The 24,758-nt window shown below is 59.7% G+C and overlaps 2 protein-coding genes across 3 annotated transcripts; one reads left to right on the top strand and one right to left on the bottom strand.

The window, feature by feature from the left end:
- Positions 1-8,674: 8,674 nt before the first annotated feature.
- TP53 (tumor protein p53) lies at positions 8,675-18,490 on the bottom strand. Of its 2 annotated transcripts, none has more exons than XM_067555399.1 (11): positions 18,416-18,490; positions 13,733-13,829; positions 12,854-12,899; positions 12,190-12,402; positions 11,753-11,939; positions 11,305-11,417; positions 11,030-11,139; positions 10,588-10,739; positions 10,024-10,103; positions 9,521-9,627; positions 8,675-9,091 (listed from the first exon to the last, which is right to left on the bottom strand). In XM_067555399.1, the coding sequence occupies exons 2-11, from the start codon at positions 13,804-13,806 to the stop codon at positions 9,004-9,006; spliced, it is 1,170 nt and encodes a 389-aa protein (XP_067411500.1). In that variant the 5' UTR covers positions 13,807-13,829; positions 18,416-18,490; the 3' UTR covers positions 8,675-9,003. The 2 variants fall into 2 exon arrangements, with proteins under 2 accessions (XP_067411500.1, XP_067411509.1); XM_067555408.1 differs by lacking the exon at positions 18,416-18,490 and adding an exon at positions 18,245-18,318.
- A 593-nt stretch (positions 18,491-19,083) lies between these two features.
- LOC137158016 (thialysine N-epsilon-acetyltransferase-like) lies at positions 19,084-23,227 on the top strand. Its single transcript, XM_067555525.1, has 6 exons — positions 19,084-19,205; positions 19,529-19,580; positions 19,863-19,946; positions 21,383-21,481; positions 22,321-22,361; positions 22,755-23,227. The coding sequence occupies exons 1-6, from the start codon at positions 19,143-19,145 to the stop codon at positions 23,031-23,033; spliced, it is 618 nt and encodes a 205-aa protein (XP_067411626.1). The 5' UTR covers positions 19,084-19,142; the 3' UTR covers positions 23,034-23,227.
- Positions 23,228-24,758: the final 1,531 nt, after the last annotated feature.

Consider the following 24,758-nt stretch of genomic DNA (forward strand, 5'->3'; position numbering starts at 1 on the left):
GTCGGCTCTGCCTAGAGACCTGAATAAGTTTCAGGGAAAGGTGCCAGGTGGCTCAATGGGATGTTTAACCTCCAGCCCCACTGCTGGGGGGGTGGAACCCATTGTGCAGTTGGGGGCCCATTGTGCAGCACCATGGCCCTATATCTCCCCCTATCCCCCGCACCCAGGGCAGAGATTGCTGGGGTAGATACCGGAGATCCCATTGCTCACACCATGTCTCTTGGCACAGGAGGGAGAAGATGGGCCATAGCTGATGGTGGGCGGGAGGGGAGGAAGGGGGATTGTTGGGTGGGGCTGGACCATTGATTGGGGGGGGGGTCTTCAATAGAAGTGGGTGGGGCTAGCCAACAGGGGGACCGGGCACCAGAGGAGAGGGGTGCATGTTGGGTTGTCGGCCCCTCCCTGTCTGAGCCCCAGGGCCCCGTCCTTGGGGGGACCCTTTCCCCTGGTATATTTTCCCCCCCTTGGGTGAATTTAATTCTCCCCCCATGTCTCTCCACCCCCCCCCCCTCCGATCACTTTAATCCCCCCCGCCCCTGGGCCAGGCCAGACCGATTATTCCCAGTTAATCTTCCTGCACTGCCTGATCCTTTGCTGGCTGAATATGGCCAGGGGGCGGGGCAAGCTCCAAGGGGCGGGAGCCCGGAGTCCAAGGGGTCCTGCCCCCCAGCTGTGTGGGCAAGGGATTTGCCTGAGCCCGGGAGCAGCGTGTGCCCCATGGATACAGAGGGTGAGACGGGCCGTGTTTGTGGGCGGCTGGGAGCCAGGACACCTGGGTTCTCCCCCCAGCTCTGGCAGGGGAGTGGGATCCAGTGGTTACAGCAGGGGGGCTGGGAAACCCCACTGTGCCCAGCTGCTCTGACTCCCCCCCCCCATTCTGGGGCTGGTGGGTGCCTCGCTGTCCCCTGCGTTGGGGGGGGCTGTGTCTCTGGGCAGGCTGCCCTGGCAGGCCTGAAGGCGCATTGTGCCGGGTTTGATGGGAAGGGACGCGGCCCCGTGTGCCCCCGGCACTGCCAGGCCCTGCCCAGCCTGGACGGATGCCCGGCCTGCTGTGTCCCCCCCCCGCCAACCATCCCCCCGCCCCCCTCCCCACATGTCCCCCAGCTCTGGCTCAGCCAGCCCCCTGCTCCACCCCCTCACCCCAGCCTGCCTGGAAGGGCCCCCCACATCCATTGCCAGACCGGGGGGGGGAGACAGGCCTGTTCCAGAGCAGTCACAGGGTGCACACAATGCACCTGCCTGGGCTGGACACACACTGACACCCACACCTTCTGACAGACACACACACACACACACACCCACACTGCAACACAACCAGAACGGATACACAGACGCACACACTGCAGCACACAGGCAGTGACAAAGATATTACTTCAGCCACATGCACATGCAAAACCACAATGGACACACACACCCTTCACAATCTCAGTGGATACAGGCACACACACACACACAAACACACAATGGACACACTTCCCTCACAACCTCTGTGGATACACACAGAAAATCACAATGGACACACATACCTCAACACACACACGCACGTGCTCACGCCCTCACAACCTCAGTGGCTAGACACACACTGCAACACACACATACAACTGCACTGGGGTGGGCAGGAGACACACACACACACACACACACACACCCGCAATGAGGCGGAAGGGACACACGCGCGCGCGTGCACGGCAGGGCCGGGGGAACAGCGCGTTCCGGGCTAGGCGCAGTGGGGCCTGGCGCGGGGAGGGGGTGGGGGGACTGGCACGGAGCCCAGCTCATCAGCAGGTGGGGCACAGCCACTCCACGCGGGGGGGCCCTGCTGACTCCCACCCCTCCCCCAATCTCCCCCTTAGCTCCTCCTCCCCCATGAGCTCCCCCTGCCTCCCCCATCACCCCCAATCCTGCCAGGCCCCGCGCTTGCCCTGCTGCCTTCTCTTCCCCCCCCCCCCACTGTCCCTGACTCCTTTGCACCCCCCCCCCCTCCAGCCCCCACCCCCCACCCTGAGAACCCGAGACAGAAGCTAATGGGGTTTCCTGGGGGTAGGATGATCTAGCGTAGGGGGAGGGGGACTTTCTGTTCCCCCTCACATGTCCCCTGTGCAGCTGCTGCCTCCCCCCCCCCACCAATAGCTATAGGGGGAGCACTCCCTCATTTCAGGTGTGGGGCAATGGGGGGTGGGGGCAGGCTTTCTAAGGTCTCAGGCCCAGCTGTGTCTGGTTCCAGGGCAGGTTCAGGGTAGAACATGGGCTGCAACAGGGTGGCGGTGGGGAGGGTCCGAGCCCAGCATGGCAAGAGGTGGGGAAGGGGCTAGGGGCGGGGGCAGAGCAGGCTTGATGAGAGGGAGGGCTGTGGAGGGAGAGGAGTGGCAGGAGGGTGTGCAGGGATGAAGAGGCAGGTTGGGGGGCTGGAGGGGACGCATGGAACTGGATGGAGGAGGGGTTGTGTGGGGCTGGACAACTGCTTCCCGCAGCCAGCCACTTTGCACTGGACACTCTCCCATCTCCATTGGTCATGGAGTCGGTGCCCCTGCAACCCTCTTGGGGGGTCTGGGCCCAGGAGCCATTTGCCAATCTAAACCCCAGCTCACCCTCAGAAGTCAGCCAGCCTCTCCCATGCCTGCACCTGAGCCAGGCCAAGCCCAGCTCCAGCCGCAGGTTCTGGCTAGAACATCCGTTGCAACAGTGTGAATTGGCCACTCACAAGGGACGTGATGACTCCACTGGTGGGAAGCATGAAGTCCTCAAACCCTTTTCCTGGACTCAGTGCAGGGGTGGGCGAGACCGTTGCTGCCCCATAGATTGCAGAGCCATGGAGGCTAAGGCGACCAGAGGCCGTCAGCGCCTCCCATCTAGCACAGGCCAGTTGCTTTCATCCAGGCCCCCTATTGTGAGACCTCCCCCCCCCCATAACCTCTCTGGGCTCTGTCCCCTGCATCCCTAGCTGCTGAGCCTCATACAGTCGCCCCTGGCACAAGGACAGCTGCCCCATAGACCATGAGTTGCAACAGCATCAGTCTGGAGATCAAAATTAGCATCTAGTGGGTTAGAGCAGGGGGAGGGGGCTGGGAGCCAGGACTCTTGGGTTCTCTCCCTGGCTCTGGGATAGGAGTGGGGGCTAGTGGTTAGAGCTGGGAAGGCTGGGAGTCAGGACTCCTGGGTTCTTATCTCCATGTGAGGCTGAGCCATCAGCTGGAAGGGGGGGCATCGCTCTGGAGCCCTCCCCGCCCCAGATCTCGTCTCCGCGCCACCTGGTGTCAGTAGTGGGATCTGCCTCAAGGTCAGTGGAAGGGGACGGAGGAAATTTCCAGTCCTCCGCTGGCTGAGATGAAGGCTTGGCAGGAGCTGGGCGCGGGGGGGGGGGGGAGGGTTGGCCTCATTCATTCCTTGACCCGCCCCCCCCCCCCCGTTGTTCCCCCCCCCCCCCACACACACACACACAAAGCGTGATGCGGCGCGACCCAGCTGGCCAAGAATTTCCATCACCCCATTCAGCCTGTGCCATGGGGCGGGGGGTGGGTCTGTACTCGTGCCCCCCATCAGAGACCTGTCAGGGCTCATCAGGCTATATGGAGCCTGTGCCTCTCCCCCCCCCCTCAACAGATTGCAGCCGGGGGGCAACCCCCCCACACGATCCCCCCCCCCCCCCCCCCGACTTCCCATTCATAGAAATCAGGGGACCCCTTGTCTTTCCCTGCATTGAATTGCGGGGGGAGAGAAGAAGCGGTGGGGCGGTGCTGCCCCCCCGTGGCGGATCGGGGAACAGCCGGTGCAAAGAACAAGGCATGCGTGGGAAGGGGTTATGGGGCAGAGGGTTATCCTTACACCCCAGCTGTCTGTCTGCTGGGCATGGCCAGCGAGAGCCCCTCACCTGTGCATCCAGCCGCCGAACTTCAGGGACGCAGGAGGGGGAGCCGGGTTCTGGATGTCCCCCCCCCCCCCACACACACACACACCCCCAACCATCAAGTGGGACCCCTTGTGTTGAGACAGGCCCCACCTCAACCTGGATCGGCCTTTGTCCAACCTGTTCAACCCTTCCCGGGATGGGGATCCTCATTCCCCCGCCTCCGTCTTCTCCTCTTGCACCCTGCCTCGGGGGCGGGATTTTTCTTTTCCCCTTCGGGTTTTCTACACCTCGGATCATTTCTCGGGGCTCTCTCCCGTTCAGCCCCAGCGTGTCTTCATTTCTCCAGCTCCTCGCACTGACCCCAGCGGGACGCTTACCTGCCCGCGGCTCTCCTGTAAACACCCCCGCCCCCCGGCATATGATATTCGCCTGTTGCCACAGTATTGAGTTGTATTCAATTGGGGACCTGCTGAAACTCCCCGACCCTTTTCAGCCGTACGACCGCACACCCCTACACCCCCCCCTGCAGCCAGTTGGGCCCAGTTGGGCCCAGGATTTTCCTTCCTAAGCCCCTCTCCTTTGTCTTCACTGCATTTCACCTTGATTTCAGCCCCACTTCTCCAATTTGTCAAGGTTGTTCAGAGTTCGAATTCTGGTCTCCCCCCATCCCCGGCTTGGGGTCATCTGCCAATGTTACACACGTCCTCTCCGCTCCGTTATCCAGACCCAGAACCGATCCCAGGCAGGACCTGAGCCGATTCGCCCTCCCACTCTGACAGCGAGCCGTTGAGAACGACCGGTCTTTCAGTCGGCAATTTCGGCCAGTCCGGATTTCCCTGAATTGCTTTTGAGCGTGCCGTAGGTGCCCGCCTCGCAGACTCAAATCGAGAGGGAGTTGCGTCTCTGGCTCCGTCCGTTTCCCGAGGCCAGGGACCCTGTCAAAGGTCGGCTCAGCACGATCTGTCCTGGACGATGCCATGCCTTTTATCGTCCAGGTGCTTCCGATGGGACCGTTTCATCGTCTTGCCCCGTATCTTCCCAGAGATTGACATTAAGATGATGGGCTGTCGTCCTTAAACTCCCTTGGACGCATTTCGTCAGCCCCTGCCACCTGGAATCCATCTGCCGTCACTCATTATTTTCTTCCGTCTCTTGCTCGTAAAGGGACCCCTTTTTCTGGGCCTAGCTGGGGGTGACTTGTTTCTGTCTGGTTTTCTCCCGGTTTTCTATGGCTCCTCAGCAATTCGCCCACGTTTCCACTGTCTGGAGGGTTTCTTTCTGATTTTCAGGCCGTTAAAGAGCCCCCGAGGGAGCTCCGTTGACTTTTCCGGGCCTGTCTTTCCTTTGCGTTGGGATTCTTTGCGGTTGGGCCTTTAATTTTGCCTCCACAAAAACCTGCCAGCTCTCCTGAACTTTTTCTCTTAGACTTTCTTCCCACCGTAGGATCTTACCTCCCAGATCTCTGAGCTGCTTCATCTGCTTTTTTTTTTTGCTTCCAAGTCCTTGTTCTGACGCCTTAGTTTCCTCATGATCATGAAAATCACCCCTTTTCTTCTCCCTTTCACCCAAATTGCCTTCCGCCAGTTGGCCCGAATCAAGTCTAAACTGCGATTATTTCCTCCACTTTCCAGGTTAAAAAAAAAAAGTCCCCAACACATCTGTGAGGAAGAGGAGATATTCTTGGGGGTTTTCTCTGAGTGCTGTCTGCGTGCCTCAGTTTCCCCGGTTACTCGTGTATTTCAGTGATGGGGCCCGGGGGTGTGATTATTGCAGAGGCCGCAGGAGGGTGGAGGGGCTTTCCCCAGCCACACGTAGGCAGACCAGAGCCCTTTGCCCTCCTGGGTCAGCCGGGTCGCGGCAGAAGGAGACCAGGAGGGGTGGCCACCTTGCCTGGGCAGGAGACAAAGGACCAGGGAGGGGCCAGGGAACGGGTCGGGGGGGGCTGGAAGAGGCCAGTCCCCCGTGAGGGCTCGGGGCCGTAGCCCTGCTGACTCCCACGCTGGCTGTGAATCGCTTCTGACTGCAAGATGGGGGGGGGGGGGAGGGGGCAGCCATGGCCCCTTTGGGGGTGTGGAAGAGCTCCCCAGGGTCCCACCCAGGAGGAGCGCAACCCACTGGTGTGTGGAGAGCTGAGGGCGGGGGGTGGGGGGGGCAGACTCCGAAGCATGAGTGGTTCCAGAGACCCGGTCCCGGGGGACTCTGTCACACCGCCCCGAGAACTTACTGGAAGTTTCGGGGTATTGCCGCATGACTTTTTCCAACGGGCGGCCAGGTCGTTAAAAGCCCCCTCGTTAATAGCAGAATATTTGTGTCATATCGCGGAAGCCCGGTTGCTGGAGGTTTTCCAAAGCAGACTGGCCAGCTGTCCATCGTGGATGGTTTAGACGCAGCAAATCCTGCGTCTTGGCAAGGCAGGAGACCAGATGCCCCTTGAGAGTCTCTTCCAACCCTATGGTTCCCTGTTCGAAAAATGACTCATCCGCTTCCTTCTTCCTGAATCAGTGGCTTGGTGGAGACCCAGCCCGTGCCTATTTTTAAATCAACGTCCCGCTTGACTTGTCGACCCCAGAACCAGACCTGGGATTCCAGCAACGCGCCAAACCCCGCGATCAAATCACCTTCCCTGGCTCCTACTCAGTCCCTGGAAGAATCCCGGAGCAGGTCCTCTAGGAATCAGGCGCTTGGAAGAGAGGGAGGTGGTCAGGAACGGTCGGCCCCGATTCACCAGAGGCAAGTCGCGCCCGGCCCTCCTGACGGCTGTCTGCGCTGCGAGAAAGGCTCTGTGGACGGGGGGAAAGCGCTGGACGTGACGTATCTTGATTTAGCAAAGCTTTGGGCACGGTCTCCTGGTGTATTCTTCTCAGCAAGATAAAGAAGTCCGGGTTGGATGGACTAGAAGATGGATACAAAGGCAATTGGCTGATCTTTGACGACTGGGGGTAGAGAGGCCAATGGCCCGCGATGGGACGGGCTCTGAGTTACTACGGAGAATCCTTTCGTGGGTGGCTGGCTGACGAGCGTGGCCTGCGTGCTCAGGGTTTAGCGGATCGCCGTATTTGGGGTCAGGAAGGAATTTCCCCCCAGGGCAGATGGGCAAAGGCTCTGCGGGATTTCCGTCTTCCCTCTCTAGCAGGAGTCGCTTGCGGGTGGATTCTCTGCACCTTGAGGATGTCAGTAACTCAGGCTGAGGTCAGGATCTATTACAGGGGAGGTTCTGTGGCCTGGCTTGTGCAGGGGGTCAGACGAGATGATCAGAACGGTCCCTTCTGACCTTAGAGTCTGTGAGTAAAGCGGGCTCGATGGGGAGTGATCAATGGCTCCATGTCTAGCTGGCAGCCGCTCACAAGCGGAGTGCCCCAGGGGTCGGTGCTGGGGCCGGTTTTGTTCAACATCTTCATCAATGATCTGGCGGACGGGGCGGATTTACACTCGCAGCCAGTTTGCGGATGACACCAAGCTGGGGCAGTGGTAGATACGCTGGAAGCAGGGAGAGGATACAGAGCGACCTAGAGAAATTGGAGGATGGGGTCAAAAGAAATGGGATGAGGTTCAACAAGGACAAGTGCAGAGTCCTGCACTTAGGACGGAAGAAACCCAGGCACGGCTACAGACTGGGACCGACGGGCTAGGCAGCAGTTCTGCAGAAAAGGACCTGGGGGTTACAGTGGACAAGAAGCTGGAGATGAGTCAGCAGTGTGCCCTGGTTGTCAAGAAGGCTAGCGGCATATTGGGCTGCATTAGGAGGAGCATTGCCAGCAGATGGAGGGCAGTGATTATTCCCCTCTATTCGGCACTGGGGAGGCCACATTTGGAGTACTGGGTCCGGTTTTGGGCCCCCCACTACAGGAAGGATGTGGACAAAGTGGAGAGAGTCCAGCGGAGGGCAAGGAAAAGGATCACTCGGCTGGAGCACAAGACTTATGGGGAGAGGCTGAGGGAACTGGGCTTGTTTAGTCTGCAGAAGAGAAGAATGAGGGGGGATTTGATAGCAGCCTTTAACTACCTGAAAGGGGGTTCCAGGGAGGATGGAGCTAGACTGTTCTCGGGGCGGCAGGAGACAGAACTAGGAGCAATGGGCTCAGGTTGCAGTGGGGCAGGTCTAGGTTGGAGATTAGCAAACACTGTCCCCCCTAGATGGGTGGTGAAGCACTGGGATGGGTTACCTAGGGAGGTGGGGGAATCTCCATCCTTCGAGGTTTTTAGGCCCGGCTTGACACAGCCCTGCCTGGGGTGGTTTACTCGGGGTGGGTCCTGCTTCGAGCAGGGGGCTGGTCCAGACACCTCCCGGGGTCCCTCCCCACCCTCCTCTTCTAGGATTCTACACAAAAATCCCGTCTACACAGCCCAGGAGCATCTCAGCGCCTGTAGCCGCAGCGTCGCCCCAGGGGGCTCATCTTCCCCAGATCATCCAACCGGACCCCCAATTTTTCCCCAACTCCCTGTCACCCTGTCCCCCCCCACAAGCCTGGCCCGCGTTCTTTGCTCCTCAATGCCGGTTTTGGGCCATATTAAAGCGCACACCGCTGGCTCCATCTCCACGCCCCATGGTCATCAACCCCTCCCTCGCGCCTGGGGCGGGCTCACCCGCAAATGCCACCAGATTTGTTTCCTTCCGAGGGGACCGAGCGAAACAATATTGAATCCCGCCGGGCCGGAGAACGGATCCCAACCTGCAAAGCCCCGCTTGGGGCTGATTCGCAGCTGGTTTCGAGGGGCGCCCTTGTGAATTCGCCCCCACCCACCATCCGGCCTCCGAGCCCCCTTTCTCTCCCCACCCTCACACGTGTGGGGGGCGGGGCAGAGAGGCGGGAGCTAAGAAATAGATAGCTTTATTGTATAAAAAGGGGATACAAAAGGGAAGGGAGGGGGTGTCAGCAGCACGGAAGGGGGGGGCAACATGGGGGCGGATTCACAGAGCCAGGGGGTGAGGCTAGATCCACAAAGGGGGCAGGAGCCTTCTCTCCCCCAGCCCTGAGAAGGGGGGTGTGTGGGGCGGGGATCCCTAGTGCTGGAGGTGGGTAACGGGAGGGGGGCGGCTCCGTCCCCCAGGAGAGAAATTTCATAGAAAAAAGCTACTCTGTAAAGGACTGGCAGTGGGTGTTAGCTGAGCGCAGCCAGCGGGGGCCGCGCGGGGGGGGGTCTGGGGGGACAGATGACTATTCTGAATCCTCCTCCTTCACCAGCAGCTTCTTCCCAGTCGGGGGTGGCAGCCCGTCCCCCCGCTCCTTCCGGCTCTTCCGCCACCTGCCCCAGAGAAAGGGGGACGAGATTCAGAGCCAGGGAGAGAACCCAGGAGTCCTGGCTCCCAGCCCCCCTGCTCTAACCACTGACCCCCACTGCCTTCCCAGAGCCAGGGAGAGAACCCAGCAGGCCCTCCCCCCATTCCTCCCAAGGTGCAACTAGACCCTGCCCCTTTTCCAGCAGGGACATTTCCCACCCCCCAGGGCCAGGCCAGGCTCCACCCTTTTTCCATAAAAGGTGGAGGGGAGGGGAGCTTCCCATGGGGTGGCCTGCCCCACCTTCCCCTTTGCAGCCAGGAGCCCCGCCTCCTTCCATCAGGGGGAGGAGCTTCCCATGATGCAGCTAGGCCTGGCCCCCCCAGGGGGCAGGCGTGCTCCATCCCCTTTCCAGCAGGGCCCCGCCCCCTTTCCAGCGTGGGGGCGTGTGACTCACGCCTTGGGGTTCCAGCGCCCGTCCGGCTCCCCCGGCTGCTTGGAGCCCGCGATCTCCAGGGCGTTGTTGATTTTCTTCAGCATCTCGTAGTTTTCCCGCCCGTGAATCTGGGGGGGCAGGAGGAGGAGGGGGGGGTCAGATTGCCCCCCAGGACAGGCCAATCCCACCCCCCTCCAGCCCTGCTTCCCCCAGTCCCAGACCCCCTCCAATTGCACACAGGACAGACGGACAAACCCCACCTCGCACAAACCAGTCCCAGACCCCCTCCCCCAAAACCAGTGGGGCCCCCCTTTCCCCTCCCCCAAGCCAAAGGCACTTCTCCGGCATAGGCCCCAAAGACCGCCCGCCCTCCATGAGGGGCCCAGTCAGAACCAGGAGCTCCCAGACCCAAATGGCTCCAGGCCCCCGGACCCGGCTGCTCTAACCACTAGCCTCCACTCCCCTCCCAGAGCTGGGAGAGAACCCAGGAGTCCTGAGCCCTCAGTTTCCCCACCAGCACTCACCTGGAGGAAGAAAACTTCTTTCTCAGGGGACACCACCCGCTTCTTGGGGTTCTCAGCTTCCTCCACAGTGACCTGGAGAGCTGGGGGCGGGAGGAAAAACTCACGTCAAACCCCCCCCCCCAGGGAATGTCAGACGGCTCCGTGATGGGAAATCTAACCCAGCCCCCTCCCTCCCGCTCTACCCACTAGACCCTACTCCTCTCCCAAGCTCAGCATTCCAGCCGCAGCCATAACAGGGCTGCAAGAACTTCCAGGTGGCTCTTCTTGGCCCCGCCCCTCAGAGCCTCACCCTCACAGGACCCATTGGCCCCGCCCCCTCAAAGGCCCCAGCCCCACCCCCATCCTCATCCCTCTTGGCCCCTCCTCTCAGAGCCTCACCCTCACACTCCCCTCATGGCCTCCCGGCACACTACCCGTTGGCCCCGCCCCCTCTGTGGCCCCACCCCCATATTCATCCCTGCCCCTTTAGGGCCTCGCCTCCACGCTCCCCTTTGACCCCGCCCACTCAGAGCCCCCTAACTCCTCTTACACCTGGCGCCACTGGGGCCCGCCCCCCCGACTCACCCCTCTTGACTCCGCCCCCTTTGCGGGCCCCGCCCCCGTTCAGGGCCCTGCAGGCTGATTTCTTGCGGAAATTCTCCTCCTCCGTCTTGCGGTCCCGGCCGGGGCAGGCGCAGACCCGAACCTCGAAGCAGCGGCGCCCCAGGAGCTGCCCGCTGCGCCAGGAGGGAGGGCAGGGAACGGACATTAGGCACAGACAGGAACCCAGGAGTCCTGGCTCCCAGCCCCCGCTCTAACCACTAGCCCCCACGCCCCTCCCAGATTCAGGGAGAGAACCCAGGAGTCCTGACCTGGATGTCATGGCTGAATGAGGGGTAGGTAGTCGGGGGGAGGGGGGGGTGGGCACGTTTCTCTCCCACGCACTGGTCCCACGGGGAGGCAGCTGCAGTCCCAGTGTGGGGCTAGGAGGGGGCTGCCCGGGGCGGGGCGGGGCAGGGGGACTTACTTCTTGCCCTCCAGGGTGATGATGGCCAGGATGGGGCGCCGATTCATGCCCCCCATGCAGGAACTGTTACACATGAAGTTGTACAGGATGGTGGAGCAGTCCGACCCCACCTGTGGGGCAGAGGGGGAATTAAACAAGGCCGGCGCTCCCTGGAGGGAGAATGGCCCCATGCCCCGTTCCCCACCCCTGTCCCGCTCCGAGCCAGCCAGCGCCCTGCCCTGGGGCCGGATGGCAGCCGGCGCCCCCGAGAGGGGGGCAGCCCCACACCCCGGTACCTGGGGCGGCTCGTAGGGCACGGTGACACTCTGGCGCTTGGTGTGGTCGTCCTCGCAGTAATGGGCCTGCTGGCTTCCCTCGATCCGGATCAGGTGCCGGGCCGGGGCGACCCCTGTCGGGAGAGCCAAGGGGCCGCTCAAGGTGGGACACATCGGACCCCGTGTCCCGCCTGCTCCCCTCCCCTTTCGACCCACATTCTGCCTTCTCCTCCCGCGGATCAGAGCCGTGGGGCCCCCCACACACACACACCCCTGCAGCAGAGAGTCCCACAGATCTTTCTCCTCCTGCAGATCAGAGCTGTGGGCCCCTTCCCCTCACATATCCTACAGCAGGGAGTCCCACAGATCTTCCTCTTCTGCAGATCAGAGCCATGGGGGGCCCCCCTCCACACCCTGCAGCAGGGAGTCCCACAGATCCCCTCCACACACATCCCAGCAGGCCCCTCACCGTCGCTGTACTCGGCGCAGCGCTCGTGGTGGGGGCAGCGGGTCACCACCTCGGCCACGTGCTCCGATTTCTTATAGACGGCCGTGGCCCGGACAAAGGTGCCAGGAGGGGGAGGGTTGCAGACCTTGATCTGCACCGGGCAGGTCTTCGCCAGCTGGCAGAAGAGTTTGTTCAGATCCGGGGAGTACTGCGATGGGGGCGGGGGAGAGAAAAAAGGGGGGGTTGGTCAGCAGCGCCCCACAGGTAGCCTGTGGGCCCGTCTACGCAGGGGGGTGGGAAACAACACGCAGCAGGCGGGGGGCGGCAGCAGGTGCTCAGCCCTGACAAGCAGGGCCGGCCCTACTGCCCCACGGTGGCGCCAGGGGGTGCCGTGGCGCAGATGGGGGGCTCAATCCCCTGGTCCATCCCTCCCCCCCCTCGTGCCCCCCGGTCCATACGGTGCAGGTGACGGACTTGGCGGTCCCTGACTGCTGGAAGGCCAGCTGGAAGCCGTGATCGCCGGGGTAATCCTCGGTGGAGGGGACGGTGGAGGAGGTGGGGGGCGGCTCCGGGGCGGGGCCGGCCGGCACCCAGCCCTCACCGCTACCCCCGGCCTGCGGGGCCAGGAGGGAGGCGTCCACCAAGCTTGGCAGGCCCAGATCCTGCAGGTTCTGTGGGGGGAGACACGGCGAGCAAAGGGTTAATGCCGCAGGCCAGGGCCCCCCCCACCCCCTTGCCTCCCCCTTTGGATCCATCAACCCCGCCAACCCCCACAACCCAGCCTCCTTACGCCCCACTGCATCCCCAGCCCCTCCCCACGCCCCACTGCACCCCCAGCACCTCCCCACACCCCACTGCACCCCCACCCCTTGTCAGCACCTTTCTGGGGCCTACTGGCTCAATCAGGGAGCAGAAGGGGCTGGGCTGGGAGCCAGGACTCCTGGGTTCTCTCCCCAGCTCTGGGAGAGGAGTGGGAGCTAGTGGTTAGAGCAGGGGGCTGGGAGCCAGGACTCCTGGGTTCTCTCCCCAGCTCTGGGAGGGGCGTGGGGGGCTAGTGGTTAGAGCAGGGGGCTGGGATCCAGGACTCCTGGGTTGTCTCCGGCACTGGGCCCCAGCACTTACAAACAGCTCCTGATTCTCAGGTTGCACGTTGGTGGGGGGCTCACTCCTGAAAGAAACAGGAAAGGTAAAAATGTAGGGGGGGCAGGTCTCCAGGCTGCCCCCGTTTGGTGGAAATAATAGTTCTGTTTCAGTGCCCTTCTTTCGGGTGTAAATAGGATAAATAAGAAGGGAAAACTCTATCTGGGATTTCGAATCCATTTGGGAATCGGCCTCAGACAGGCAGGACGCTGACACTTGGCAGGCTGCCGGCAGGTGACGGCGAGAGACCTAAGAATCAGGGCTAGAAGCAGCCGGAGCAGACTTACCTGGAGAGACCCAGTTTCGACGAAGGAGATTGTGATTTTGGAGGGAGAGAAAAGAAACTGTCGTGACTCTCGCAGATGGAGGGGACCCAAGGGGTTGTGTTCTAAGGGATTGGGCCTGGGGTTCGCTCCCCCCATCCTGTCTCGACCCCAGTGTTTATTACAGACGTGTTAAGTGGGAATTGTGTTTCTGACACGGCCCAAAATAAAAGCTGTTTGGTTGCACCTGCCTGGGTCTCAGTCTCAGTCAATTCACCCGGTGACAGGTCCGGGAATCAGGTAAAACGAATCCGGGAACGTTTTGATTAACCCCCCCCCCCCCCTGTGGTTTTTGTTTTCGGGGGGGCAGGGCCTCAACCCAGCTCTGCCCTGTCCCCTCTCTGAGATCACCAAGCCGAAATGACAAGAGTCCCACAACGCGGTCGGGGGCTTGGGGCGTAGAGCAAGCCACGATGGGTTTTGGGACGGGAAAGGGGGGCGGGGGGATTAAGCTAGGGAAGGGGCGTGAAGCCTGGTGCAGTGGGAGGCTAACAATCTGGAAGGGGCCAGAGAGCAAGGGGGTCCCCTTCATACGTACATCATGCTCCAAAAGTCTTCAAAGCTCTCCTGGCTCAGGGGAGGATCCAAGCCGGAGTCCAGCAAGGACTCCATGGCAGCTGTTCCCTAGAGCTGGGCTGAAACAGAAGGAGAGAGTGAAATCGAAGGTTAGGGTGACACGGAGGATAGAGAGGGGGTGTAGAGAGAAGGGCTCGGGTGAAACTGAAAGTTAGGGTGAAATTAAGGATAAGGTGAAATGGAAGGTTAAGGTGAAATGGAAGGTTAAGGGCTAAGGTGAAACTGAAGATGAGGCTTGGGAAAAAGTAAGGGGAGGGTGAAAGCGAGGGGTCAGGGTTTAGATCAGGGTAACAGGGTTCAAGGCAGCCCTCTTGTTCCCAGAGGCATAACTTTGAATCTGGCTAGATTAAAACCCCATTTTACATGCCCGGCTCGCCAAGTCGCTCTGTAGGCCGGCCCTGGCCGCCCCCCTTTTTCTCGCTCTGCCAGTCTTTCACCACTTCCACGCACCGTGACTCCAGGCCATTGAGAAAAAGGCTGCGCCCTGCCTAGATTCTTGCAGAGAGCCATTCAGAAATCCCCGTCTTTGAGGATGCGCCTGCCACGGCCGAGGTCTGTCCGTCGGGGAACCCTTTCTCCAAGCACCACGCGCGCTATTGGGAACTGTATTGGGCTATATTTTTAATCCCTGTGTCACACAGCGCTAAGTCAAGAGTACTACAACTCCCGAGACAAGCCGGGCAAGGCAGCATCTTTCATTGGCTCTACTTCTGTTGGTGCGAAAGATGACCTTTCTCTTTCACCACCCGAAGACGGGCCAATAAAAGATACTGCCTGTCCACCTGGTCTCTAATATCCTGGGAGCAAGACGGCTACTGCCCCAGGGCAGACGACAATAGGTTACAACTACACAGTTGCCTTGATCAACCCAACTCGCAACGAAATCAAAGCTCGTTGGACAAGGCCTATTATTTTCCATAAAACCACACTGACCGAGTCAGGCGAATGGGCCTATTCCCAGATCATCCCGCTTGCCCTTTTTGAATATTGGCATATCACCAGCCCTCTTCTGGAATTTCCCCGGTATTGTATTAACCTCAGGAGCCATAGACCTCCCTCAGCTAACTTGTTTAGGATTCTTGGATGCAAGTTATGCCAGCAGGCTGATTTTAAAAATGTCGATCCCTGGTAGATGCTGTTTAACATCCTACTTGGTTCACAGAATAGGCTGGAAAGCGTTTTATCAATCTGTCTTCCGAAACACAGAACACCAATGTTTACAGACCACTTCTAACTTTTTTGCATCATTATTAACAGTTTTACTATTTGCATCTAACAGCAAGCCTGTACCACGACTACAATTTCTTCTGTTCCCAATATATACTTAAAAAAAACTTTTATCGGCCTTAGCCCCAGCCAGTTTTTTCATGATGCATTTAGCTTCCCTTATCAATTTTCTACATTTCATAACTTCTAATTTATTGCAATCTGTTTCCCCTTTTCTTCCCCCCCTTTGTTGTACATTGCTTTTTTTTATTTCTAACTGCTGCCTTCACTTCATCGACAGGCTTTTGGCCAAATTTATTTCTCTCTCTTGATTGTAGAATCCTAGCCTTTTGGGGATCTACTCAATGCTTTTAAAAGAACGCCCAATTTTCATTCACATTTTTCTGTCTAAGTATTTCCTCCCGGGCAATGTTGCTCCCAATTTTCCTCCACGTTGGGAAATTAGCCATTTTGGAGCACTAGGTGTATATATTACTGGTTTGGAGCGTCATCTGTTTGCCCATATTGAATGTAACCAGGTCACAAACACTGGCCCCTAAGCAACCACCAGTTTCCAGGCCAGAGATTAATTCACCTTTATCCACCATAAAATAGAGCGGGATGGGTGCAACGCCGCTGTGTTAGGAGAATACCAGCAAATTTCGTTTTAGAGACACTCAGGCTACTTTACCGCTGGCTGCATAAAACCTTTAGCAGGTGTCTCCACGGGCAAAGCCCGGCCATTTTTCTTTCCGCTCATCACAGACAGGGCTGCTGGGCATTCTTACTTAGCACACTGAGCCATCTCAGAGCAGAGGGGCTGGGAGGAGCCAGGACGCCTGGGTTCTCTCCCCGGCTCTGGGAGGGGAGTGGGGGCTAGTGGTTACAGCAGGGAGGGGGAGCTGATGGGAGGGGCATTTGGGGACACACTCACAGGCTACCCAGGTGGGGACACTCAGCTCCCCCCCTTGATGATTTGCCGTGGGATTAGCACAGATCCAAGGAGCAGGGGGGCTGCTGGGCCGGGTTGGGGGACTGTCACTGCCCTGCCCCATCTGTCCCCCCTGCTCCCCACCTTCTACCTTTCCTGTCTCCCCCAACTGACGCCCCACCCCCCTTCCTGTCCCTCCTCCCCCCTCCTGTCCTCCCACAACCCTTCCTGTCCCCCCCCCCACTCATCCCTCCTCTACCCCTCCCCCCACCCCACGTTCTCTGAACGTTCCACATAGCCCAGAGAGGAGGATGCCCAGGCCGGGCCACACCATTCCTACCAACGGGGGGGGGAGATGTGGGGGTGTGCGCCATAAAAATCCTCCCAACATCTCAAGGTTTAACGCGCACACCCCGCCCCCATGCACTGAGCTTCGGTGGAAAGGCCCCCTCCCACTCCCCGCAATGTACCTGGCAGTCAGCCTCACCCCATCCCCCACTTTGTCTGCTCTCCCTTCCCCCCGTTTCGCACAATGGTTCCTTCAAATGACCAGGGCAGACGGGCCCTACCATTCTGGAAAGAGGAAAGGGATGTGTGTGCCTGGAATAAAGGGTTTCAAATCCTTTAGAAACGGGGTGGGGGAGCACATAACCATCCTTAATGGCATACAGACAGGCAACAAGCGGGGGGCACCGTTCTTGATGGGCGGAACAGAGCCCCCCCACATCAAAAATATAGAGTTCCCTCTCCATTGAGACACAATAGGCTGGTCCAGGATGAACCAAAACTGGAAGGGAGGGGGGAGGAAGGAGAAGCCACAGTCCCCCTGGGAATCGGGAGAAACCATCATACTGAATGCCCCCCCGGAGTCCATGCAAGTTAAGCAGACCCCCATGCACCCCCCCAACCAGGACCTCCCATGCACCCCCCCAGCTGCCCCAGCCAGGAACCCCCATGCACCCCCCAGCTGCCCCAGCCAGGAACCCCCTTCCACACCCCAGCTAGACCCCCCATGCACCCTTCCAACTGGCCCAGCCAGGAGCCCCCCATGTAATCCCCCCAGTGCTCTGCACTGTCCAGACCCACCCCAAAATGTAGGACCCCCCACCTCACCAGGGCCCCACACACGCCTTCAGATACACACCCATCACCCTGCCCTTCATTAGACCAAGGTTCTGCCCCCCCCCACACACACATTTCAGGACCCCCCCCCCGACCTTCCTATAACATTCCAAGGGGCAGAACTCCTTCCTCATTCTGCCTCCCTCCCAGCTCCCCAATCCTCCCCCCACACACACTCTGGGGTCTCCCTTAGGTGGCACCTCTCCTCTCTTGTGGGCTATGGAGATGCCACAGCTGGTCCACCAGCGCCCCAAAACGGAGCCCTACAGGAAACCCCGATGGTGGTTCCCTGCCTCACAGCCCATTATGCTCCCCGATATTGTTTCCTTGTACCTCCCCCACATCCCGATCTGTCTGTCTTCATCTCTTGTCTGACATGGGGAGGCTTTGTGTTCTGGGTTTGTACAGCACCCGGCGCCATCGGGGGCCTGCGCCGAGGCTGGGGAAATCACGGGATTCCAGGGAGAGAGCGGGTTGGCCCCAAGGTACGAGATTCCCTCCACTGCTGTCTGCCCAACTTCGGCGCGCGGGGGTCGAACCCCCCGGATCTCAGCGTTGCATGGATCAGAACCTCCTGGATCCCCAAGATCCACAGACCAGGATCCCCCCCCACGTTTCCTTGGCCGGAACCATGCCACCCCTGATGTTCCAGGGTCCGAGTCTACACCCCCCTGCCCCGTGGGTCTTGAGGTTGAATGGATTGGAACCCCTGGTGGACCCCAAAGCTCCATGGAAGGTTCTGCTCAATGGTCCATGGACAGGAACCCCGTGGATCTCAATGTTCCAAAGCCTGGAACCTCGTGGATCTCAATGTTCCGAAGCCTGGAACCCTGCAGATCACAACGTTCCGAAGCCTGGAACACTGTGGATTGCAACATTTCAAAGCCTAGAACCCAGCAGATCGCAACGTTCCGAAGCCTGGAACCCTGCAGATCTCGATATTCCAAAGACCAGAATCTCGCCGATCTCAACTTTCCATGAACCGGAACCCCACGGCTCTCGATGTTCCATGAACCGGAACCCCACGGATCTCAATATTCCACAGACGGGACCCCACGGATCTCAAAGTTCCAAAGACTAGAATCTCGCGGATTTCAACGTTCCACAAACCGGAACCCCACGGCTGTCAGCGTCCCGCGCGGATCTTGGCGTTTGGGGTATTCCACGCCCCCACCCCCACTCCTGAACGGCAGCCAGGGCGGCTACATGACTCACCCCCCTGATTCATAGTCTCATCCATTCATCCCAGCCCGGCTCCGCTCAGCTCTCCGGCCAACTTTCAGGCTCCCCCCTCTCCCCCCCGCCGTCCCCCGTGCCTGACTCCGGGGGGGGGGCGCTTCCCCCATCACACCCCACCGACCCCCTCTCCCAGCCCCCCAAAGTCACCTCCGCTGAGATCTCCACTCCCGTCTCCCCCGGCCACTTTTCCAACCACCACATGCACGAGTTGGGGAATTCCCGGCATCCCAGGATGCATTGCGCGGCCGCACTAGCGTCACCGTAGGCCCGGTGAAGCCACAGGCGCCATGCTTAGTGTGGGCATAAAAAAATTAGCCTCGCCTCGGGGCTATGATAGGGTAGGCAGTGCTGATGTCCGGGAGCCAGGACTCCTGGGTTCTCTGCCCGGCGCTGGGAGGAGAGTGGTGTCTAGTGGTTAGAACGGGGAGGAGGGTGGCTGGGAGCCAGGACTCCTGGGTTCTCTCCACAGCTCTGGGACGGGAGTGGGGGCTAGTGGTTAGAGCAGGGGGGCGGGGCTGGGAGACAGGACTACTGGGTTCTCTCCCTCGCTCTGGGAGGGGCTTCCGGAGCGGGGGTCCTTTCACCCCCGGCACGTTGCCCCGCGGGACAGTCACAGCACACAGCGTTCAGCCCCAGGCTCCAGCACCTGGTTTGCTCATGTTCCCCAGAGCTGACAATCCTGCCCCAGGCCCAGCTCAGCTGCCAAAACCTGCCCAGGTGCCCCCTGGCAGAGATCCCGTCTACGTGGCACCGTTTTGCCTGGCTGGGAGGCAGGGGGGGTGTGGGCGGCTGTAAATCCCTGCGCTATATAGATCCCAGGCGTGAGGCGGACACGGCACATCCATTGCCCTCGCCAGCCGGCCCCGGAACCGCAATGGAGTGCACCATCCGCCTGGCCCAGAGCGCCGACTGCGACTGCCTCATGGCCATGATCCGCGTGAGTTGCTGTGGCGGGCAGGGAAGGGGTGGTCCAGGGGTGGCTGGGGACATCAGGACTCCAGGGTTCCTTTCCCAGCTCTCCCTGAGTGACCTCGGGGCCCCCAGGGAAATGCTCTGCGCCTCAGTTTCCCCAGGGGTGAACGGGGGAGAAGAATCCGTTCTGTTAATGGAGTGATACCTTCCCCCCATCCATCCCCTAATCTATCCAGCTGTTCCCAGACGCAGCCCAAATTCTCTCTCTCCCCACAGCGTTGGGGTTCCGCCTTGCCCCCCAAGCGTCTCCTCTGTTCCTGGGGTCTCTGACTGTGTTTATCCCCCCAGGAGATTGCCAAGTATCATAACCTGCTGGATGAGGTCAAAATCAACGCCCAGGGTGAGCCTGACAGTGGAGGGCGGAGAGGGGACCCCCCAACTCATCCTGACCCCCCTAACCTCACCCTGAGCCCCCAACCTTCCCCAGAAACTCCCCCCAAACTGCCTCCCCCAAATTCACCCCTATGCTGTCCTGAGTCTACCCCCCAACTTGCTCCTGAACCTCCAAAGTTTACCCTTAACTCGCCCCCGGCCCCTCTGATCCTTCCCCCAGACTAAACCTTTCAATGGCCCCTACACAGCGCCCCACAACCTATTTCTGTCTGCCCCATTGCTCCCCTAGTGCTGAGGGCTGACGGTTTTGGACGCGAGCCCTTCTTCCGATGTCTCGTGGCTGAACTGCCTCCAGGGCAAGGAGACAAGCAAGGTAACTAAGATTCATAGAACCAGAGAATATTAGAGTTGGAAGGGACCTCAGGAGGTGTCTAGTCCAACCCCCTGCTCAGTGCAGGACTAACCTCAGCTACATCATCCCAGCCAGGGCTTTGTCAAGCCTCAGCTTAAAAACCTCTAAGGATGGAGATTCCCCCACCTCCCTAGGTAACCCATTCCAATGCTTCACCACCCTCCTAGGGAAAAAGTTTTTCCTAATGTCCAACCTAGACCTCCCCCACTGCAACTTGAGACCGTTGCTCCTTGTTCTGTCATCTGCCACCACTGAGAACAGCCTAGCCCCATCCTCCCTGGAACCCTCTTTCAGGTAGTTAAAGGCCGCTATCAAATCCCCCTCATTCTTCTCTTTTGCAGACTAAACAAGCCCAGTTTCCTTAGCCTCTCCTCATAAGTCCTGTGCTCCAGCCCCCTCATCATTTTGGTTGCCCTCCACTGGACTCTCTCCAACTTGTCCACATCCTTTTTGTAGTGGGGGGCCCAAAACTGGACACAATATTTTAAATGCGGCCTCACCAATGCCAAATAGAGGGGAATAATCACTTCCCGTGACCTGCTGGCAATGCCCCTCCTAATGCAGCCCAATATGCCATTAGCCTTCTTGACAACCAGGGCACACTGCTGACTCATATCCAGCTTTTTATCCACTGTTACCCCCAGGTCCTTTTCTGCAGAGCTGCTGCCCAGCTCGTCGGTCCCCAGTCTATAGCTGTGCATGGGATTCTTTCTTCCTAAGTGGAGGACTCTGCACTTTTCTTTGTTGAACCTCATTAGATTTCTTTTGGCCCAATCCTCCAGTTTGTTTAGGTCACTCTGTATCCTATCCCTACCTTGCAGGGTATCTACCACATCCCTTAGCAACTCTTCCCGTCTGGCTCAGTCTGGTGTCAATCCGGAGTCACTCCACTGGAGTCAATAGGGCTGCTTCCCCTCCTCTCCCTGTCCCTGGTGTCCATCCGGAGTCACCCCACTGGAGTCAATGGGTCTAATTCCCTTGTCACTCACTCTGGTATCAATCCGGAGTTACTCCAGTAGAGTCAGTGGGGCTGACTCCACTCTCCCTCATCCCGGAGTCCATCCGAAGTCACCCCACTGGAGTCAATGGGGCTGCTTCCCCTCTCACTCTCCCTGATGTCAATCAGGAGTCACTCCACTTCACTGGGGCTGACTCCACTCTCACTCAACCTGATGTCAATCAGAAGTCATTCCACTGGAGCCAGCAATCTGGATCCTAAGCCAGTGTGAATCCAGAGTAGCTCCGTTCAACTCTGCAGAGTTATCCCTGTCTAAACCAGGTCCAAATCCTGCCTTTCTCTGGAGCTGGCCCTGGACCCTCAGCTCATATGTGGAGAACCCCTCCGGCCCTACCACACAGTGGCGCTGGTCCCTCTTTGATCTGTGTCTCTTCCCCAGGGCACCCCATTGGCTATGCCTTATTCATCTTCAGCTACAGTATGAAAAGTGGCCGCATTGTCTACGTGGAAAATCTGTATGTGGACTCTGAGTTCAGAGGTAGGGAGTGATCCCAATCCTGCGTCCTTTGGGGACTGAGCCACTGAAGGGAGGGGAGAGGAAGGGGAGCTGATTGTGCCAGAGGGGAATCAGTCCCAGTGACTTGAGTGGAGTGACTCCGGATTGACACCGGAGTGGAGCAGGAACTGGAAAAGAAGGAAGGTTTCAGCTGGGGAGTTTAGTGACTGCGGTTCCAGGAGCTGAGATCACGCAGCCAAAGGTCAAGGGCACACGCTCCCCCTTGGCACGATGACGGTCCCAGACAGCTCCCCCGCCCCGTCCCGTCTCTTCACGTCATGGCAATCAAGGTACGATCTGCGCCGCTGAGTCCAGCAATGATTAATGAGCCAGGCCGCTGTGATGTGACAAAGAAACTGTGGCGTTGCCCAATAATCCCCAACTAATGCGTGTCCCCCGGTGTCAATCCGGAGTCACTCCACTGGAGTCAGTGGGGCTGATTCCCGTCTCCTTCATTCCGGAGTCAATCCAGAGTCACTCCACTGGACTCAGTGCGGCTGGTTTCCCTCTCCCCCATCCCAGAGTCAATCCAGAGTGACTCCACTGGAGTCAGTGCAGTTGATTTCCCCTCTCCCTCATCTGGGAGTCAATCAGGAATCACTTCACTGGAGTCAATGCGACTGAGTCCCCTCATCCCGGAGTCAATCCGAAGTCATTCCACTGGCTCTAGTTGGCTGGGAGATGCTGGGTTTGCCCGTTTTGGAGGGTGGTGAGGGGGTGGGGCGCTGTGGATACTGATTTGTGCGGAAGGGGAGAAATCAGTGCTCATATGGACACAAAACAAGCCTGGTAACCCCCTTTTCCGGGCTTTGCCTTTCCAGGCCGGGGCATCGGACGGCAGCTGATGAGTGAAGTGGCCAAGGTAAAATATTCCCCCTTCCCCCTTAGGCTCCTCCCCCCTCTGAATAACTCCGCCCCCCCGACCATCCCAGTGGGCGGAGGGGATTGAGTCTATGAGTGTCAAGGGCTGGTTCCCCTCTCCTTCACCCCCCCGACCCCTGCCCCGGAGGGGGTGGGGCGGTCCCCACGGCAGCCAGCACCTCCCCTAGAAGAGGCTACCGCAGTGGGCCCTGGCGAGTAGGTTTTCAAGGGGCCCCGATGGATCCGGATTCGGGCAGGAGAATGATCATCTGGATTGGGGCTAGATTAAGCGATTTGGAGCGGGATTAGGTCCAGGATTAGGATTAGGACTGGGAGAGGGAAAAGAAGAGGGGCTGAATGAGGATTGGGAGTGGATGACTGCAATCTGGATTAGGTTGCCCTGGCGCGAGGCTGCACCAAGATGAAGTTCTCGGTGGCGGAGTGGAACGCCCAGCCCCTGGCGTGGTTCTGGCGCCTGGGGGCCCAGGACAAGACGGAGACGGCCGGCTGGCACGCTCTGGAGCTGGAAGATGAGGCCCTGCGCAGGCTGTCAGGGGACACGGGGCAGGGGGCCGGCTGCCGGGTGACCCCCGGTGTGTCACAGGGCGCAGACAGTGATACGGGGCCATGGGGAGCCAGGCTGGAGGCAGTCACCGGTGCCGGCAAGGGGTGACGGGCCAAACGCACCCCCCCACGCAGCCCTCTGCAGTCTCCCGTCCCGTGCAGCCTTCCCACACCCCCATCCGTCCGTCCCCCCCACATCCCCATCCATCCATCTGTCCCCCCACACCCCTATCTGTCCTCCAGTGCCCTCCATCCGTCTGTCTGTCCCCCCACACATCTCCATCCATCCGTCTGTCCCCCAGTGCCCTCCGTCCGCCCATCCCCTCCACACCCCCATCCGTCCATCCATTGCCCCACACTGCATCCACCCAACCCCATACACCCCATCCATTCCCCCAGGCCCCATCCGTCCATCCATCCCCCAGCCCTCCATCCGTCCCCCCTGCCCCATCCATCCCTCCCCACCACACCCCCGCTCCTGTCGGAGGCCCAGTACAATTTCAGTGGCCTGGCCGCTGTTTTACGGGCCTGGCGTCACTTTGGTTGCGCGCTCGGCTCTTGTGACATTTCGCCGTTGGCGGAGAGGCCTGGGATGGCCACGTGACCCCGCCGACGTCTTCGCTTTCGCGTCCCGCGCCGCACCACAAGACAAGACACACGACCCACCTGCTCCCCGCCGCACACGGGTCCCGGGAATACCAAGTTAGTTTTAAACGGCCGGGGGGGAAGTGGGGAGGGGGAACGTGTTTTACGGCCCAGGGGCCTATTTTTCCCCCGCCCGCTTTTATCCCCAGATGCTGTTTTAAGGACCCCGCTTGTGATAAAAACCCATTAGCGCCGATAATCACAAGCAGACGTGGACCGAGCGGAACGCTGTCAGTGCAAGCGTAACGAAAGCCATTCCTCAGACAAAGGGGGGGGGGCACTCCAGGCTCCGTGGGAGGGGCTGCTGGTCGGCCCAGAGGCCACGGCCTCCCTGTGGGACCCCCAAAGAAACCCGGAGCCCCCTCGGCTGGCCAGGCGCTGGGAGCATAGGACGCCGGGGGTTCCTCGCGGGTTTCGTGTTCAGCGAGTGTATCGCTGGCCGGCCGGGTACATTAAAGCGTACGGAGCTGCACATCAGGTGCGCTGTGTCCCACTGCTGTCCGCACGGATCGCTGAGTGTCCGGGGTCAATGCCCCCCCTCCGTCTGTCCGTCCCCCACGCTCCATCCACCCAACCCCACACCCCCTCCCTCCATCCATCTGGGAGGGGAGTGGGGGCCAGTGCATTAGAGCGGGGGGGTCTGGGAGCCAGGACTCCTGGGTTCTCTGCCTGGCTGTGAAAGGGGAGTGATGCCTAGTGGTTAGAGCGGGAGGCTGGGAGCTGGGACTCCTGGGTTCTCTGCTTCGCTCTGGGTGTGGGGTCTAGTGGTTGGAATAGGGGGCATGGGAACCAGGACTCCTGGGTTCTCTCCTTGGCTCTTGGAGGGGAGTGGGGGCTAGTGGTTAGAGCAGGTGGGTGCGGGGGGAGCTGGAGCCATTTGGACTGGGGAATAAGGGGCTCCCAGGGCGGGGGTCCCTTCACCCCCAGCACATTGTTACCTGGCAGCTCTGTGTTTTTGGGGAACCAGGGTGCAAAACCCCAACTCTCTCTGGCTCACCTGCATTACCTCACCTGCGTTACATCCCCCTCCTCCCCCAGCCTTTGCTTGAACCAGAAACCAAAGGCAGCTCAATATGAAAAGGCAGTGGAGACACCTAAAACCCTCCCATCAAGGGTGATACAACTCCCCACGCCTCATCTCCATGGAAGATGTAAAACGGAGGCATCTCATTTAGCACGTCACTGGAGA

This window comes from Emydura macquarii, unplaced genomic scaffold (genome assembly GCF_026122565.2).
Source record: "Emydura macquarii macquarii isolate MOO-44397 ecotype Brisbane River unplaced genomic scaffold, CSIRO-AGI_Emac_v2 contig_306, whole genome shotgun sequence".
Taxonomy (NCBI): domain Eukaryota; kingdom Metazoa; phylum Chordata; order Testudines; family Chelidae; genus Emydura; species Emydura macquarii.

Bases quoted from the DNA above. Each gene is read 5' to 3' on its own strand.
- TP53 (XM_067555399.1), bottom strand. From the start codon at position 13,806: ATGGAGTCCTTGCTGGACTCCGGCTTGGATCCTCCCCTGAGCCAGGAG. The intron at 11,940-12,189 runs GTATGGACCGGG...CCCCCATCGCAG, and splicing joins CCAAGTCCGTCACCTGCACC to TACTCCCCGGATCTGAACAA. The intron at 10,104-10,587 runs GTGAGTCGGGGG...TCCCGCCCCCAG, and splicing joins AGGGGGCGGAGTCAAGAGGG to CTCTCCAGGTCACTGTGGAG.
- LOC137158016 (XM_067555525.1), top strand. From the start codon at position 19,143: ATGGAGTGCACCATCCGCCTGGCCCAGAGCGCCGACTGCGACTGCCTC. The intron at 19,206-19,528 runs GTGAGTTGCTGT...TTATCCCCCCAG, and splicing joins GCCTCATGGCCATGATCCGC to GAGATTGCCAAGTATCATAA. The intron at 22,362-22,754 runs GTAAAATATTCC...AATCTGGATTAG, and splicing joins TGATGAGTGAAGTGGCCAAG to GTTGCCCTGGCGCGAGGCTG.